Raw genomic sequence first — 17,179 nt, 5'->3', positions numbered from 1 at the left:
GTGTGTGTGTGTGGGGGGGGGGGGGGGGGGGGCGCTTGAGAAGGAGAGGGAGGAGTGTGAAGGAGAGAGATGGACAGACGAGAGGAGAGCTGTAGAGAGAAAGAGAAGATAACAGGATCAGTGGATTAGAGGGATCAAAGGCCAAGGGGAGCAGGGAAGTGAGAGAAGAGCGTAGACAGAGGAGATCTGTGAAAGAGAGAGAAGAGTACATGTTGTTTTCACCTAGATATCTTAATGAGGATCGGACCCTTTTTTTCAGTTTTCGCCTAAAATGACTTACCCAAATATAACTGCCTGTAACTCAGGACCTGAAGCAAGGGTATGCATATTATTGATATAATTTGAAAGAAAACACTTTGAAGTTTGTGGAAACTTGAAATTAATGTAGGATAAATTAACACATTAGATCTGGTAAAAGATAATACAAAGAAAAAAAACATGTTTTTTTTTGTTCCATCTTTGAAATGCAAGAGAAAGGCCACATATTATTTCAGCCCAGGTACAATTTAGATTTTGGCCACTAGATGGCAGCAGTGTATGTGCAAAGTTTTAGACTGATCCAATGAACCATTGCATTACTGTTCAAAATGTTGTATCAAGTCTTCCCAAATGTGCCTAAGTGATTTATTGATACATAATCAAGTACATAACTGTGCACTCTCCTCAAACAATAGCATGGTATTCTTTCACTGTAATAGCTACTGTAAATTGGACAGTGCAGTTAGATTAACAAAAATGTAAGCTTTCTGCCCATATCAGATATGTCTATGTCCTGGGAAATGTTCTTGTTACTTACAACGTCATGCTAATCACATTAGCGCACGTTAGCTCAACCATCGCGCGGGGCACACACCAATCCTGTCGAGGTTAAGATGGATGTACTAACTGTAAGCCTCTCTTGAAAAGAGTGTCTGCTAAATCAGTGGTTCCCAAACTGTGGGGGGCGCCAGGGGTCGGGGAGGGGCTTTTTTTGCCTATAGATATTATAATTTTTTGGTCACTCAAATATGACATGAATACACATTAGATAATGCAACATTTATAGAATTGCAAGAAAATGTGCTTTAAAACGGCAACATTTTCTTTGCACCCCATGAAAAAAATATGTACAATTGCAGGAAATAAGCTTTAAACCTGCTAAATTCTCTCCACCAACAAGAGGGTGTGAACAGTTTGTGTCATGAACAGTGCTTGTGCCCGTAGACGTGGCGTGTGCCCGTAGACGTGGCGTGTGCCCGTAGACGTGGCGTGTGCCCGTAGACGTGGCGTGTGCCCTTAGACGTGGCGTGTGCCCGTAGACGTGGCGTGTGCCCGTAGACGTGGCGCGTGCCCGTAGACGTGGCGCGTGCCCGTAGACGTGGCGCGTGCCCGTAGACGTGGCGCGTGCCCGTAGACGTGGCGCGTGCCCGTAGACGTGGCGCGTGCCCGTAGACGTGGCGCGTGCCCGTAGACGTGGCGCGTGCCCGTAGACGTGGCGCGTGCCCGTAGAGGTGGCGCGTGCCCGTGGACGTGGCGCGTGCCCGTGGACGTGGCGCGTGCCCGTGGACGTGGCGCGTGCCCGTGGACGTGGCGCGTGCCCGTAGACGTGGCGCGTGCCCGTAGACGTGGCGCGTGCCCGTAGACGTGGCGCGTGCCCGTAGACGTGGCGCGTGCCCGTAGACGTGGCGCGTGCCCGTAGACGTGGCGCGTGCCCGTAGACGTGGCGCGGGAAGGTGAGGCGCGGGATTTTCTTCCAATGCTGGAAGGGGGGCCCCGAGAAGTTTGGGAACCTCTGTGCTAAATTACAAAAATGTGCACAGTGTAGCATGAGATACTCAAGAGCAGATGATCATAGGAAATAGGACAGAATAGTGGTCAGAATAGATGGTCATAGGAACTAGGACAGAATAGATGCCCAGAGGAAATGGGACAGAATAGTGGTCAGAATAGATGATCATAGGAACTAGGACAGAATAGACACCCAGAGGAAATGGGACAGAATAGACACCCAGAGGAAATGGGACAGAATAGACACCCAGAGGAAATGGGACAGAATAGTGGTCAGAATAGATGATCATAGGAACTAGGACAGAATAGACGCCCAGAGGAAATGGGACAGAATAGACACCCAGAGGAAATGGGACAGAATAGTGGTCAGAATAGATGGTCATAGGAACTAGGACAGAATAGACGCCCAGAGGAAATGGGACAGAATAGACGCCCAGAGGAAATGGGACAGAATAGACACCCAGAGGAAATGGGACAGAATAGACGCCCAGAGGAAATGGGACAGAATAGACGCCCAGAGGAAATGGGACAGAATAGACGCCCAGAGGAAATGGGACAGAATAGACGCCCAGAGGAAATGGGACAGAATAGACACCCAGAGGAGATGGGACAGAATAGACACCCAGAGGAGATGGGACAGAATATACACCCGGAGGAAATGGGACAGAATAGACACCCGGAGGAAATGGGACAGAATAGACGCCCGGAGGAAATGGGACAGAATAGACGCCCGGAGGAAATGGGACAGAATAGACACCCGGAGGAAATGGGACAGAATAGACGCCCGGAGGAAATGGGACAGAATAGACACCCGAGGAAATGGGACAGAATAGACGCCCGGAGGAAATGGGACAGAATAGACGCCCGGAGGAAATGGGACAGAATAGCCGTCCGGAGGAAATGGGACAGAATAGACACCCGGAGGAAATGGGACAGAATAGACACCCAGAGGAAATGGGACAGAATAGACAGTCAGAATAGATGCCCAGAGGAAATGGGACAGAATAGACAGTCAGAATAGATGCCCGGAGGAAATGGGACAGAATAGACAGTCAGAATAGATGGTCAGGGGAAATGGGACAGAATAGACAGTCAGAATAGATGGTCAGGGGAAATGGGACAGAATAGACGGTCAGAATAGATGGTCAGGGGAAATGGGACAGAATAGACGCCCAGAGGAAATGGGACAGAATAGACAGTCAGAATAGATGGGCAGGGGAAATAGGACAGAATTGTGGGCCAAATCAAACTGTATTTGTCACATGCACCGAATACAACAAGTGTAGACTTTATGATGAAATGCTTACTTACAAGCCCTTAAGCCCTGAACCAACAGTGCAGTTCAAGAATAGTTCAGAAAATATTTACCAAATAAAGAAAATTTAAAATTGTTATAAAAAGTAACACAATATGAATAACAATATTGAGGCTTTATACAGGGGATACTGGTACCGAGTCAATGTGCCAGGTTACAGGTTAGTTGAGGTAATTTGTACATGTAGTTAGGGGTGAAGTGACTATGCATAGATAATAAACAGCGAGTAGCAGCAGTGTACAAAAAGGGAGGGGTCAATGTAAAATAGTCCGATGGCGATTTTATTAATTGTTACACGGTCTTATGGCTTGGGGGTAGAAGCTGTTGAGGAGCCTTTTGGACCTAGACTTGGCGCTCTGGTACCGCTTTCCGTGCAGACAAAACAGTCTATAGTGACTGGAGTCTCTGACAATTTTATGGGCTTTCCTCTGACACCGCCTATTACATAGGTTCTGGATGGCAGGAAGCTTGGCCCCAGTGAAGTACCGGGCCATATGCACTACCCTCTGTAGCGTCTTGCGGTCGGATTCCGAACAGTTGCCATACCAAGCGATGATGCAACCAGTCAGGATGTTCTCAATGGTGCAGCTGTAGAACCCTTTGAGGATCAAATCTTTTCAGTCTCCTGAGGGCAAAAAGGTTTTGTCGTGCCCTCTTCCTCTTATGTTTGGACCATGATAGTTTGTTGGTGATGTGGACACCAATGAACTTGAAACTCTCGACACGCTCCACTACAGCCCCGTTGATGTTAATGGGGGCCAGGAAGGGACTAAGTACAGGAGGGGACTAAGTACACACCCCTGAGGGGCCCCAGTGTTAAGGATCAGGGTGTTTTTGCCTACTCTTACCACCTGGGGGCGATCCGTCAGGAAGTCCAGGATCCAGTTGCAGAGGGAGGTGTTTAGTCCGTAATAGTTTTCAAGCCCTGCTACATCTGACGAGCGTCAGAGCCTGTGTAGTAGGATTCAATCTTAATCATGTATTGGCGCTTTGCTTGTTTGATGGTTCGTCTGAGGGCATAGCGGGATTTCTTATAAGCGTCTGGATTAGTCTCCCTGTCCTTGAAAGCGGCAGCTCAGCTCTAGCCTTTAGCTCGATGCGGATGTTGCCTGTAATCCATGGCTTCTGATTGGGGCATGTACATGTACGACGTCACTGTGGGGACGACGTCGTTGATGCACTTATTGATGAAGCCGATGACTGAGGTGGTGTACTCCTCAATGCCGTTGGATGAATCCCGTAACATGTTCCAGTATGTGCAAAACAATCCTGTAGTGTAGCATTCACGTCATCTGACCACTTCCGTATTGAGTGAGTCACTGGTACTTCCTGCTTTAGTTTTTGCTTGTAAGCAGGAATCAGGAGGATATAATTATGGTCAGATTTGCCAAATGGAGGGCGAGGGAGAGCTTTATATGCATCTTAGTGTGTGGAGTAAAGGTGGTCTAGGATATTTTTTCCTCTGGTTGCACATGGAACATGCTGGTTAAAATTTGGTAAACTGATTTTAGTTTGTCTGCATTATAGTCCCTGGCCACTAGGAGCGCCGTTTCTGGGTGAGTATTTTCTTCTTTGCTTATGGCCTTATAGAGTTGGTTGAGAGCAGTCTTAGTGCCAGCTTCGTTCTGTGGTGGTAAATAGACGGCTATGAATAATGTAGATGAGAACTCTCTTGGTAGATAGTGTGGTCTACAGCTTATCATAAGGTACTCCAAGCAATACCTTGAGACTTCTTTAATATTAGACATCGCGCACCAGCTCTTACTGACAATAGACACACACCCCCACCCCTCATCTTCACAGACGTAGCTTCTCTGTCCTGCTGGTGCATGGAAAATCCCACCAGCTCTATATTATCCATATCGTTGTTCAGCCACGTCTCGGTGAAACATAAGATATTACAGTTTTCATTGTCCCGTTGGTAGGATAATCGTAATCGTAGGTCATCAATTTTATTTTCCAATGATTGCATGTTAGCAAGAAGAACGGATGGTAGTGGGAGTTTACTCGCTTGCCTACGGATTATTAGAAGGCAGCCCATTCTGCGGCCCCTTTTTCCACCGTCTTTTCTTCAAGGAAATGACGGGGATCTGGGCCTGTTCCAGTGAAAGTAGTGTATCCTTCTCGTCGGACTCGTTAAAGGAAAAAGTTTCTTCCAGTCCGCGGTGAGTAATCGCTGTTCTGATGTCCAGAATTTGTTTTTGGTCATAAGAGATGGTAGCAGCAACATTATTTACAACATAAGTAAAAAAAAAAAAAATGAGTTACGCAAAAAAAACGAACAAAATAGCACAATTGTTTGGGAGAAGTAAAACGTTAGCCAGGTTCTCCGGGCGCCATCTTAATAGGATGCTACCCCTTTAAGCCAGAATAGATGGCCAGTGGAAATAGGACAGAATAGATGGCCAGTGGAAATAGGACAGAATAGATAGTCATAGGAAATAGGACAGAATCGATGGCCAGGGAGAGGAGGAAAAAGAAAATTAGGTTGCAATGAAGGAGAGATGACCGACTGGGGAAATAATGTGTCCATGAGGCTCAGAGAGGTTAATGTGTTCAAGGCTACATTCACACACGTCATACTGGGACTACACATCACCCTTGGAAGAAGATAGTATTTCTGTCACGCAGCGTGCGTGTGTATTATGATTTGTATTAAAGGGCCAGTGCGTTCAAAAATGTGATTTCCTATGTTTTTTAGTTATATATTTCTGCACTGAGGTTTGAATGAAACTGAAATTGTGAAAATCATGATAATGCAATTTTAGTGTAAGAGCTGTTTGAAAAGATCGCCTGAAATTACAACTTGTTTTGCTGGGTGGGGTTTTTGGTTAGTAGACCAATAATAAATAGTTTGCCCTCCTCTCAGCTAATTACAGCTGGTTTTCAGGTTACACATCCCTCACTCAGATCACTCCTACACAGAAATTCCATTTAGCTTAGAAGCCAATTTTGTTTATTTTTGACAATGTTAATTGTAAACAGTTACAGTAAGGTAATTACTTCATTGTTACCCAGAAATCATTTGATATTGGGATAAAACAAAATGCTGCATTGGCCTTTTTTAAAAAGCTGTGTAATATAATTTAGCAATGCAAGTCATTACTGTATTCTCTAGAATGACATTGCATTACTTTGTGTTTCTAAAGTAGGCCTATGACATTTTGAGAATATATTTTTTTACATCTCAAAATAGGACGCTACCCCTTTAAGACATAAATTCCAAAAGCGATACGGACCTGACTACAGCAGGCTAGCTAATACTAATTCTAGGTGTCTTTGTGTAGCTATCTTTTAGCAGACTATTAACAGTAGCCAGCATATTGCTAGTATGTTCACTATTGAAGTTTTACTTTTGTAAATAACGTTCCCTATAAGAAATAAGCTTTGAGAGTAGAGTGATGGGCGCTTAATTTTGCTCTGGACAGCTGGCGTGTGCTGTGTTAAGGCATCTAATCATGTACCACTCGAAGTTGTGATTTGCGGAAGTGTGGTGTGGTGCTTGAACGAACGACCAATCATATGGCTCAAATACAGCATGACTTTTCCGTTTGTTGTAGTCAGTGATAGACTGCGACATAGCAGCTAAATGTTGAACTGGAACGCAGAAATGCGCTGATAAGTTACTGGCCCGGTCAGAGAAGTCACTGATGAGATCCACTGGCCCAACACGTGTTTTTACTGGCCCCGGGCCAGCTGGTCAACGTTAATGTCTGACCCTGCCTAGGGCTATCGTATTTTTCTCCCACTATCCAACATTCTCCCCCTCCTCCCTCTTTCTTTTTCTGGGCCCTGATTAAATGGCTTACAGTATATTAGGGAAAGTAAGTATATACGCTGTAATAACCTGTATTAATAAGTATATAAGCTGTATTAATTATATAAGCTGTATTAATATGTATATAAGCTGTAATAAACTGTATTAATAAGCAAGTATATAATCTGTAATAGCCTGTATTAATATACGCTGTAATAAGTATATAAGCTATAATAATTATATAAGCTGTAATAACCTGTAATGACCTGTATTAATAAGTATATGCGCTGTATTAATATGTATATAAACTGTAAGAAGTATATAAGCTATAATTATATAAGCTGTAAGCTGTATTAATATGTATATAAGCTGTAATAACCTGTATTAATAAGTATATCAGCTGTATTCATATGTATATAAGCTGTAATAACCTGTATTAATAAGTATATAAGCTAGAATAATTATATAAGCTGTAATAACCTGTATATAAGCTGTATTAATAAGTATATAAGCTGTAATAACCTGTATTAATAAGTATATAAGTATATAAGCTGTAATAACCTGTATTAATATGTATACATGCTGTAATAACCTGTATTAATAAGTATATAAACTGTATTAATAAGTATATAAGCTGTATTAATAAGTATATAGGCTGTAATAACCTGTATTAATAAGTGTTTGTATTTAATTGTGTTTTTTTTCTCTTCATTTTAGTCGGTTACCACGGAAACAGGGCTCGGTGCTGTATTGTACAACGGGTATTATTCTACAGTGGCTCCGCTCATCCCCGTGAGTGTTTTTCCTCTCTGTCCTCTTCATCATCCTCCTCTCCCATCATTCTCTGTTTCTAAATCTCTCTCTCTCTCCCTGTCAGTCTGTTGTCCACCATCAGCCACCTGGTTTTGGATGAAATTCATGAGAGGAACCTTCACTCTGATGTTCTGCTCATCATTGTTAAAGACCTGCTCCGAGTCCGACAGGACCTCAAGGTCATCCTCATGAGTGCCACGCTCAACGCTGAGAAGTTCTCCAAATACTTTAGTACGCAATGACAAACAGTGGGGATTCAGTGTGTTTCTGTCGTAGCAGTGGGGATTCAGTGGGTTTCTGTCGTAGCAGTGGGGATTCAGTGGGTTTCTGTCGTAGCAGTGGGGATTCAGTGTGTTTCTGTCGTAGCAGTGGGGATTCAGTGGGTTTCTGTCGTAGCAGTATGTGCAATGGAGTTTGAAAATCAAAAATGGAAATTGGGAATGACCATTGAATAGAGTCAGTAAATTCCTCCCTCTGCCCCCTCCCTGTCTCTCTCCAGATAACTGTCCTATGATCCACATCCCAGGGATGACCTTCCCAGTGCAAGAGTTCCTACTGGAGGATGTGTTGGAGATGATCAGGTGAGATCCTATTGGAGGATGTGTTGGAGATGATCAGGTGAGATCCTATTGGAGGATGTGTTGGAGATGATCAGGTGAGTTCCTACTGGAGGATGTATTGGAGATGATTAGGTGAGATCCTATTGGAGGATGTATTGGAGATGATTAGGTGAGATCCTATTGGAGGATGTGTTGGAGATGATTAGGTGAGATCCTATTGGAGGATGTGTTGGAGATGATTAGGTGAGATCCTATTGGAGGATGTGTTGGAGATGATTAGGTGAGATCCTACTGGAGGATGTGTTGGAGATGATTAGGTGAGATCCTATTGGAGGATGTGTTGGAGATGATTAGGTGAGATCCTACTGGAGGATGTGTTGGAGATGATTAGGTGAGATCCTACTGGAGGATGTATTGGAGATGATTAGGTGAGATCCTACTGGAGGATGTGTTGGAGATGATTAGGTGAGCTCCTATTGGAGGATGTGTTGGAGATGATTAGGTGAGATCCTATTGGAGGATATGTTGGAGATGATTAGGTGAGTTCCTATTGGAGGATGTGTTGGAGATGATTAGGTGAGATCCTACTGGAGGATGTGTTGGAGATGATTAGGTGAGTTCCTACTGGAGGATGTATTGGAGATGATTTGGTGAGATCCTACTGGAGGATGTGTTGGAGATGATTAGGTGAGCTCCTATTGGAGGATGTGTTGGAGATGATTAGGTGAGATCCTATTGGAGGATATGTTGGAGATGATTAGACGAGCTCCTATTGGAGGATGTGTTGGAGATGATTAGGTGAGCTCCTATTGGAGGATATGTTGGAGATGATTAGGTGAGATCCTATTGGAGGATATGTTGGAGATGATTAGGTGAGTTCCTACTGTAGGATGTGTTGGAGATGATTAGGTGAGTTCCTACTGGAGGATGTGTTGGAGATGATTAGGTGAGATCCTACTGGGCACACTAGGATATATTCACTAGCTTAAAGGAATGAGGAAGATTAGACTTTGGACTGAACTGTGTGTTTGTGTGTGTCCACTAGGTATCGTCCCCAGAAGAAGGAGCAGAGGCCCAGGTGGAAGAGAGGTTTCATGCAGGGTCAGAACTCCAGACCGGAGAAGGACCAGAAAGAGGCCGAGTACAAGGAGAGCTGGCCCTGCTACGCCCGCACACTACGAGACAAGTGAGTTACTGAGGGTGGGGGGGAGCTGGCCTTGCTACACCCGCACACTACGAGACAAGTGAGTTACTGAGGGACAATGTCATGATGAATCTCCAGTTGTTTAAATAAAGAGATTATGTCTGACATGTCTAGCTGTTAGTCCATTATATTACTCTGATTGGACAATGGTTGCTGAGAGGATTATCAAAGCTGTCTAACAAATGAAAGAATCAATTTGATAAATTAGTTTTGTTTAGGGGGTCTGCGTCATTACTGATAGCATTACTGTCTCATTCTTTGATTGATTAGTCTGTATCTCTTCCTGTTTGTGTCTGTTCCTGTCTGTGATTGGGGACTCTGCGTGTCTGTCTCATTTTGATTGGCAGGTACTCTGACAGAACCATAGATGTGTTGGAGATGATGGACGATGATGATAAGATTGACCTTGAGCTCATCGTGCAGCTGATCAGACATATCGTGCTAAGCCAGGAAGTGAGTTTTAACTATCTTGGTGTGGAGTCTAACCAATATGTTTTTTTGGGGGGACAGAACTTACTGATATATCTGCCGATATTCTGTTTTACAGCAGGGAAATGGAAATTGTAATTTTTCCACACTGAATTGTCATATACAGTGGGGCAAAAAAGTATTTAGTCAGCCACCAATTGTGCAAGTTCTCCCACTTAAAAAGATGAGAGAGGCCTGTAATTTCCATCATAGGTACACTTCAACTATGACAGACATAATGAGAAAGAAAATCCAGAAAATCACATTGTAGGATTTTTTATGAATTTATTTGCAAATTATGGTGGAAAATAAGTATTTGGTCACTTACAAACAAGCAAGATTCCTGGCTCTCACAGACCTGTAACTTCTTCTTTAAGAGGCTCCTCTGTCCTCCACTCATTACCTGTATTAATGGCACCTGTTTGAACTTGTTATCAGTATAAAAGACACCTGTCCACAACCTCAAACAGTCACACTCCAAACTCCACTATGGCCAAGACCAAAGAGCTGTCAAAGGACACCAGAAACAAAATTGTAGACCTGCACCAGGCTGGGAAGACTGAATCTGCAATAGGTACGCAGCTTCTCCCTCGATCTAGGGCTCCACGCAAGATCTCACCCTGTGGGGTCAAAATGATCACAAGAACGGTGAGCAAAAATCCCAGAACCACACGGGGGGACCTAGTGAATGACCTGCAGAGAGCTGGGACCAAAGTAACAAAGCCTACCATCAGTAACACACTACGCCGCCAGGGACTCAAATCCTGCGTGCCAGACGTGTCCCCCTGCTTAAGCCAGTACATGTCCAGGCCCGTCTGAAGTTTGCTAGAGAGCATTTGGATGATCCAGAAGAAGATTGGGAGAATGTCATATGGTCAGATGAAACCAAAATAGAACTTTTTGGTAAAAACTCAACTCGTCGTGTTTGGAGGACAAAGAATGCTGAGTTGCATCCAAAGAACACCATACCTACTGTGAAGCATGGGGGTGGAAACATCATGCTTTGGGGATATTTTTCTGCAAAGGGACCAGGACGACTGATCCGTGGAAAGGAAAGAATGAATGGGGCCATGTATCGTGAGATTTTGAGTGAAAACCTCCTTCCATCAGCAAGGGCATTGAAGATGAAACGTGGCTGGGTCTTACAGCATGACAATGATCCCAAACACACCACCCGGGCAACGAAGGAGTGGCTTCGTAAGAAGCATTTCAAGGTCCTGGAGTGGCCTAGCCTTGATTTAATACATTGTCAGAGAACTGAGAGGAAAGCAGTAGATTGGCCATGACAGTGTTCTTAGTTGAGGCTAGGGTCCGGCTGTCAGGGTTCTGACTGTGGTGATTGGTTAATTAAGTCATTTGCACATGTGATGGAGAGATTTGGCACTTCACCAAATATACAGAATCATACTTTGACTAAAATGATGACTTATTGACTTACATCGTTGTGCAATATAATGGGTGAACTGTGGCCATCGTCTTTCAGCTCGAAGAAGTGGATTTATGCTGGTGTGGGAGTTTAAAGAAAATAACCCTTTCTACAATGACACCACATTCAGGAAGTGTCCATTTCTTTAGTGGGAAAACAATGGTGCAAAGCTAAATAAATATGAACACAAATTGTTATCTATTTTTCCATGTTTCATGTTAGTCTGTACGTCCCATTTATAAATGTCCACCCTGTTAGGCAAAATTATAGAAAAAAATTAACCAAGTTTTTGTAAACTCAGCAAAAAAAGAAACGTCCCTTTTTCAGGACCCTGTCTTTCAAAGATAATTCGTAAAAATCCAAATAACTTCACAGATCTTCATTGTAAAGGGTTTAAACACTGTTTCCCATGCATGCTTGTTCAATGAACCATAAACAATTAATGAACAAGCACCTGTAGAACGGTTGTTAAGACACTAACAGCTTACAGACGGTAGGCAATTAAGGTCACAGTTATGAAAACTTGGGACACTAAAGAGGCCTTTCTACTGACTTGGAAAAGCACCAAAATAAAGATGCCCAGGGTCCCTGCTCATCCGCGTGAACGTGCCTTAGGCATGCTGCAAGGAGGCATGAGGACTGCAGATGTAGCCAGGGCAATAAATTGCAATGTCCGTACTGAGACGCCGAAGACAGCGCTACAGGGAGACAGGATGGACAGCTGATCGCAGTGGCAGACCACGTGAAACAACACCTGCACAGGATCGTTACATCCGAACATCACACCTGTGGGACAGGTACAGGATGACAACCACAACTGCCCGAGTTACACCAGGAACGCACAATCCTTCCATCAGTGCTCAGACTGTCCGCAATAGGCTGAGGCTGGACTGAGGGCTTGTAGGCCTGTTGTAAGGCAGGTCCTCACCAGACATCACCGGCAACAACGTCGACAATGGGCACAAACCCACTGTCGCTGGACCAGACAGGACTGGTAAAAAGTGCTCTTCACTGACGAGTCGTGGTTTTGTCTCACCAGGGGTGATGGTCGGATTCGCGTTTATCATCAAAGGAATGAGCGTTACACCGAGGCCTGTACTCTGGAGCAGGATTGATTTGGAAGTGGAGGGTCCATCATGGTCTGGGGCGGTGTGTCACAGCATCATCGGACTGAGCTTGTTGTCATTGCAGGCAATCTCAATGCTGTGCATTACAGGGAAGACATCCTCCTCCCTCATGTGGTACCCTTCCTGCAGGCTCATCCTGACATGACCCTCCAGCATGACTTTGCCACCAGCCATACTGCGTGTGATTTCCTGCAAGACAGGAATGTCAGTGTTCTGTCATGGCCAGCGAAAAGCCCGGATCTCAATCCCGTTGAGCATGTTTGGGACCTGTTGGATCGGAGGGTGAGGGCTAGGGCCATTCCCCCCCCCAGAAATGTCTGGGAACTTGCAGGTGCCTTGGTGGAAGAGTGGGGTAACATCTCACATAATGAACTGGCAAGTCTGGTGCAGTCCATGAGGAGGAGATGCTCTGCAGTACTTAATGCAGCTGGTGGCCACACCAGATACTGACTGTTACTTTAGATTTTGACCCCCCCACCCCTTTGTTCAGGGACACATTATTCTATTTATGTTAGTCACATGTCTGTGGAACTTGCTCAGTTTATGTCTCAGTTGTTGAATCGTGTTATGTTCATACAAATATTTATACATGTTATGTTTGCTGAAAATGAACATAGTTGACCGTGAGAGGATGTTTCATTTTTTGCTGAGTTTAAATGCACTATCGTTCAAAAGTTTGGGGTCCTTTAGAAATGTGCTTGTTTTCCATGAAAACATACATGAAATGAGTTGCCAAATGAATAGGAAATATAGTCAAGACGTTGACAAGGTTCTAAATAATGATTTTTAATTGAAATAATAATTGTGTCCTTCAAACTTTGCTTTCGTCAAATAATCCTCCATTTGCAGCAATTACAGCTCTGTAGACCTTTGGCATTCTAGTTGTCAATTTGTTGAGGTAATCTGAAGAGATTTCACCCCATGCTTCCTGAAGCATCTACCACAAGTTGGATTGGCTTGATGGGCACCTCTTACGTACCATACTTAAGGACCATACGGTCAAGCTGCTCCTACAACAGCTCAATTTGGTTGAGATCCGGTGACTGTGCTGGCCACTCCATTAAAGACAGAATACCAGCTGACTGCTTCTTCCCTAAATAGTTCTTGCATAGTTTGGAGCTGTGCTTTGGGTCATTTGTCCTGTTGTAGGAGGACATTGGCTCCAATTAAGCACCGTCCAGAGGGTATGGCATGGCGTTACAAAATGGCATGGCGTTACAAAATGGCATGGCGTTACAAAATGGCGTGATAGCCTTCCTTCTTCAAGATCCCTTTTACCCTGTACAAATCTTCCACTTCACCACCACCAAAGCACCCCCCCAGACCATCACATTGCCTCCACCATGCTTGACAGATGGTGTCAAGCACTCCTCTAGCATTTTTTCTGCGTCTCATGAGTGTTCTTTTTTGTGATCAGAACTCCTCAAACTTAGATTTGTCTGTCCATAACACTTTCTTCCCCATCTTCCTCTGTCCAGTGTCTGTTCTTTAGCCCATCTTAATCTTTTATTTTTATTGGCCAGTCTGAGATATGGCTTTTTCTTTGCAACTCTGCCTAGAAGGCCAGCATCCTGGAGTCACCTCTTCACTGTTGACATTGAGATGGTGTTTTGCGGGTACAATTTAATGAAGCTGCCAGTTGAGGACTTGTGAGGCGTCTGTTTCTCAAACTAGACACTCTAATGTACTTGTCCTCTTGCTCAGTTGTGCACCGGGGCCTCCCACTCCTCTTTCTATTCTGGTTAGAGCCAGTTTTCACTGTTCTGTGAAGGGAGTAGTACAGGCTATTGATTCCACCCAAATTGGCCATTTTAATTGATAGGATTCACATAATCTTCAATAAATATAGTACCTAACATACAATATGGAAGAAAATTCTTCCTAGCGATGAGTTAGACATGAGGAATCCAATAAATTAGTTAAAAGCCATCATCAGAACCCCACACCTATGCCAATCCCACCCTAACAACCAGAATACAGTATCACTTCACAGTAGTTTGAAGCTGCTGCTTGGAGTATTGCTTCTCCAAACTATGTAATGTATTTCCTGTGAATCTGTTGTTTCCCCCCCCCCCCCCCGTTCAGAGAAATTAGTCACTGAAGTCACTTGCATTTTTTACCATGAATAAATGTGAAAGTACCAAGTTTTGCCCACCTTGATGTTGCTGTTCTTGATTTATTTTATCAATTTTTCTGGTCTTATTAAATGGATCACAACATTTTCTTTGCAATGTTGGATAGACAACTAATAGCTTTTGCTCATTCAAATGTTGTGGTGGGATTGGCGTAGCGGCTCCGTGGGTAGCTTTTTACCATTGTTGGGAAGAATTATGATCCAAATCCAATGTTAGATACTATATTTATTACATTTTATATGAATCCTGTAAATTAAAATGGCCAATTTTGCAATCAAATTGAATGTCAACAGAATGTTTCAGGAATGCTAATCTAATCTGGTTCTAGCTACAGAAACGTTTCAGAACAATCCGACATGGTGGGTGTCATGGCTTGCTGAAATGACAAGGACTGACCCCTCAACCCTCTCCAGTCAGCTCAGCTACCAGATTCTGTTCATGAATGGCAAAAAGTTATCTTCATAAATCATAATAATGGACTACGTTTCATGAATTCAACAGGATTGTAATGACATCGCCCCCCCCCCCAACCCTGATGCTAACACGACTACCCAAGATGAAAACCAACTAAGCTAACTACCTAAGTACTGTACACTTTTAGGCTGTGTTTACACAGGAAGCCCAATTCTGATCTTTTGCCCAATTGTTGTCTGATCTGATTGGTCAAAAGACCAATTAGTGACAAAATATCAGAATTGTGCTGCCTGTGTAAACGCAGGCTAAGACCACCATTAAAGCTAAACTAACGCTAACACGGCCACTATTCTCCTCTGAACCTCATTTAGCAGTGTGGATTGTGGTTAGCTCGGTTTTGTCTCTGGGTTTTTAGGTGTGACTTTCTGTTCCCTTTTGAGTAAATTAGGCTTTTTTTTATTCATTCCAAATCCACAAAACAGGCCCTTCTTTTGTGTAATTACTTAATTTGACTGTGTAGTCAGTGGGCAGAAGGCTTTGTGTTCTTATTCAGAGCAGAGAGAGGCTGGCTTGGCTGAGATGACAGAAAGTGGGAATGTTTATGAAAATTGTAGAATTCGGGTTCCTGTTTGTTTGTTTGTGCCTGTAATGGAAAAGCTTTGATGTGTATGTTGCCTGAGTGTGTCCTGTCCTTGTCTTCCAGGAAGGAGCCATCTTGGTGTTCCTGCCAGGTTGGGACAACATCAGTGGCCTCAACGACCTCCTCATGGCTCAGCAGATGTTCAAATCAGGTACGTGTGTGTGTGTATATATATGTGTGTATATCTGTGTGTGTATATATATATATATTTTATATATACAGTGTGGAGAACCAGTATTCGATACACTGCCGATTTTGCAGGTTTTCCTACTTACAAAGTATGTAGAGGTCTGTAATTTTTATCATCGGTACACTTCAACTGTGAGAGACGGAATCTAAAACAAAAATCCAGAAAATCACATTGTATGATTTTTAAATAAATTAATTTGCATTTTATTGCATGACATAAGTATTTGATCACCTATCAACCAGTAAGAAAGCCGTCTCTTACAGACCTGTTAGTTTTCTTTAAGAAGCCCTCCTGTTCTCCACTCATTACCTGTATTAACTGCACCTGTTTGAACTCGTTACCTGTATAAAAGACACCTGTCCACACACTCAATCAAACAGACTCCAACCTCTCCACAATGGCCAAGACCAGAGAACTGTGTAAGGACATCAGGGATAAAATTGTAGACCTGCACAAGGCTGGGATTGGCTACAGGACAATAGGCAAGCAGCTTGGTGAGAAGGCAACAACTGTTGGCGCAATTATTAGAAAATGGAAGAAGTTCAAGATGACGATCAATCACCCTCGGTCTGGGGCTCCATGCAAGATCTCACCTCGTGGGGCATCAATGATCATGAGGAAGATGAGGGATCAACCCAGAACTACACGGCAGGACCTGGTCAATGACCTGAAGAGAGCTGGGACCACAGTCTCAAAGAAAACCATTAGTAACACACTACGCCGTCATGGATTACAATCCTGCAGCGCACGCAAGGTCCCCCTGCTCAAGCCAGCGCATGTCCAGGCCCATCTGAAGTTTGCCAATTACCATCTGGATGATCCAGAGGAGGAATGGGAGAAGGTCATGTGGTCTGATGAGACAAAAATAGAGCTTTTTGGTCTAAACTCCACTCGCCGTGTTTGGAGGAAGAAGAAGGATGAGTACAACCCCAAGAACACCATCCCAACCGTGAAGCATGGAGGTGGAAACATCATTCTTTGTGGATGCTTTTCTGCAAAGGAGACAGGACGACTGCACCGTATTGAGGGGAGGATGGATGGGGCCATGTATCGCGAGATCTTGGCCAACAACCTCCTTCCCTCAGTAAGAGCATTGAAGATGGGTCGTGGCTGGGTCTTCCAGCATGACAACGACCCGAAACACACAGCCAGGGCAACTAAGGAGTGGCGCCGTAAGAAGCATCTCAAGGTCCTGGAGTGGCCTAGCCAGTTTCCAGACCTGAACCCAATAGAAAATCTTTGGAGGGAGCTGAAAGTCCGTATTGCCCAGCAACAGCCCGAAACCTGAAGGATCTGGAGAAGGTCTGTATGGAGGAGTGGGCCAAAATCCCTGCTGCAGTGTGTGTAAACCTGGTTAAGAACT

General features: G+C 44.0%; 1 protein-coding gene across 1 annotated transcript in view; it reads left to right on the top strand.

Annotated features, from left to right (window-relative positions):
• The window catches only part of dhx36 (DEAH (Asp-Glu-Ala-His) box polypeptide 36), a 60,461-nt gene that overhangs the window by 10,820 nt on the left and 32,462 nt on the right, over positions 1-17,179 (top strand). The window contains exons 8-13 of the mRNA XM_055880698.1: positions 7,557-7,631; positions 7,717-7,883; positions 8,152-8,233; positions 9,258-9,398; positions 9,764-9,869; positions 15,690-15,777. Coding sequence (XP_055736673.1) covers positions 7,557-7,631; positions 7,717-7,883; positions 8,152-8,233; positions 9,258-9,398; positions 9,764-9,869; positions 15,690-15,777 — 659 coding nt within the window. The remainder of the gene's footprint in view (positions 1-7,556; positions 7,632-7,716; positions 7,884-8,151; positions 8,234-9,257; positions 9,399-9,763; positions 9,870-15,689; positions 15,778-17,179) is intronic.

The sequence above is a fragment of the Salvelinus fontinalis genome, chromosome 24 (genome assembly GCF_029448725.1).
Source record: "Salvelinus fontinalis isolate EN_2023a chromosome 24, ASM2944872v1, whole genome shotgun sequence".
NCBI classification, from domain to species: domain Eukaryota; kingdom Metazoa; phylum Chordata; class Actinopteri; order Salmoniformes; family Salmonidae; genus Salvelinus; species Salvelinus fontinalis.
This window is presented reverse-complemented; position numbering and strand designations above follow the sequence as displayed.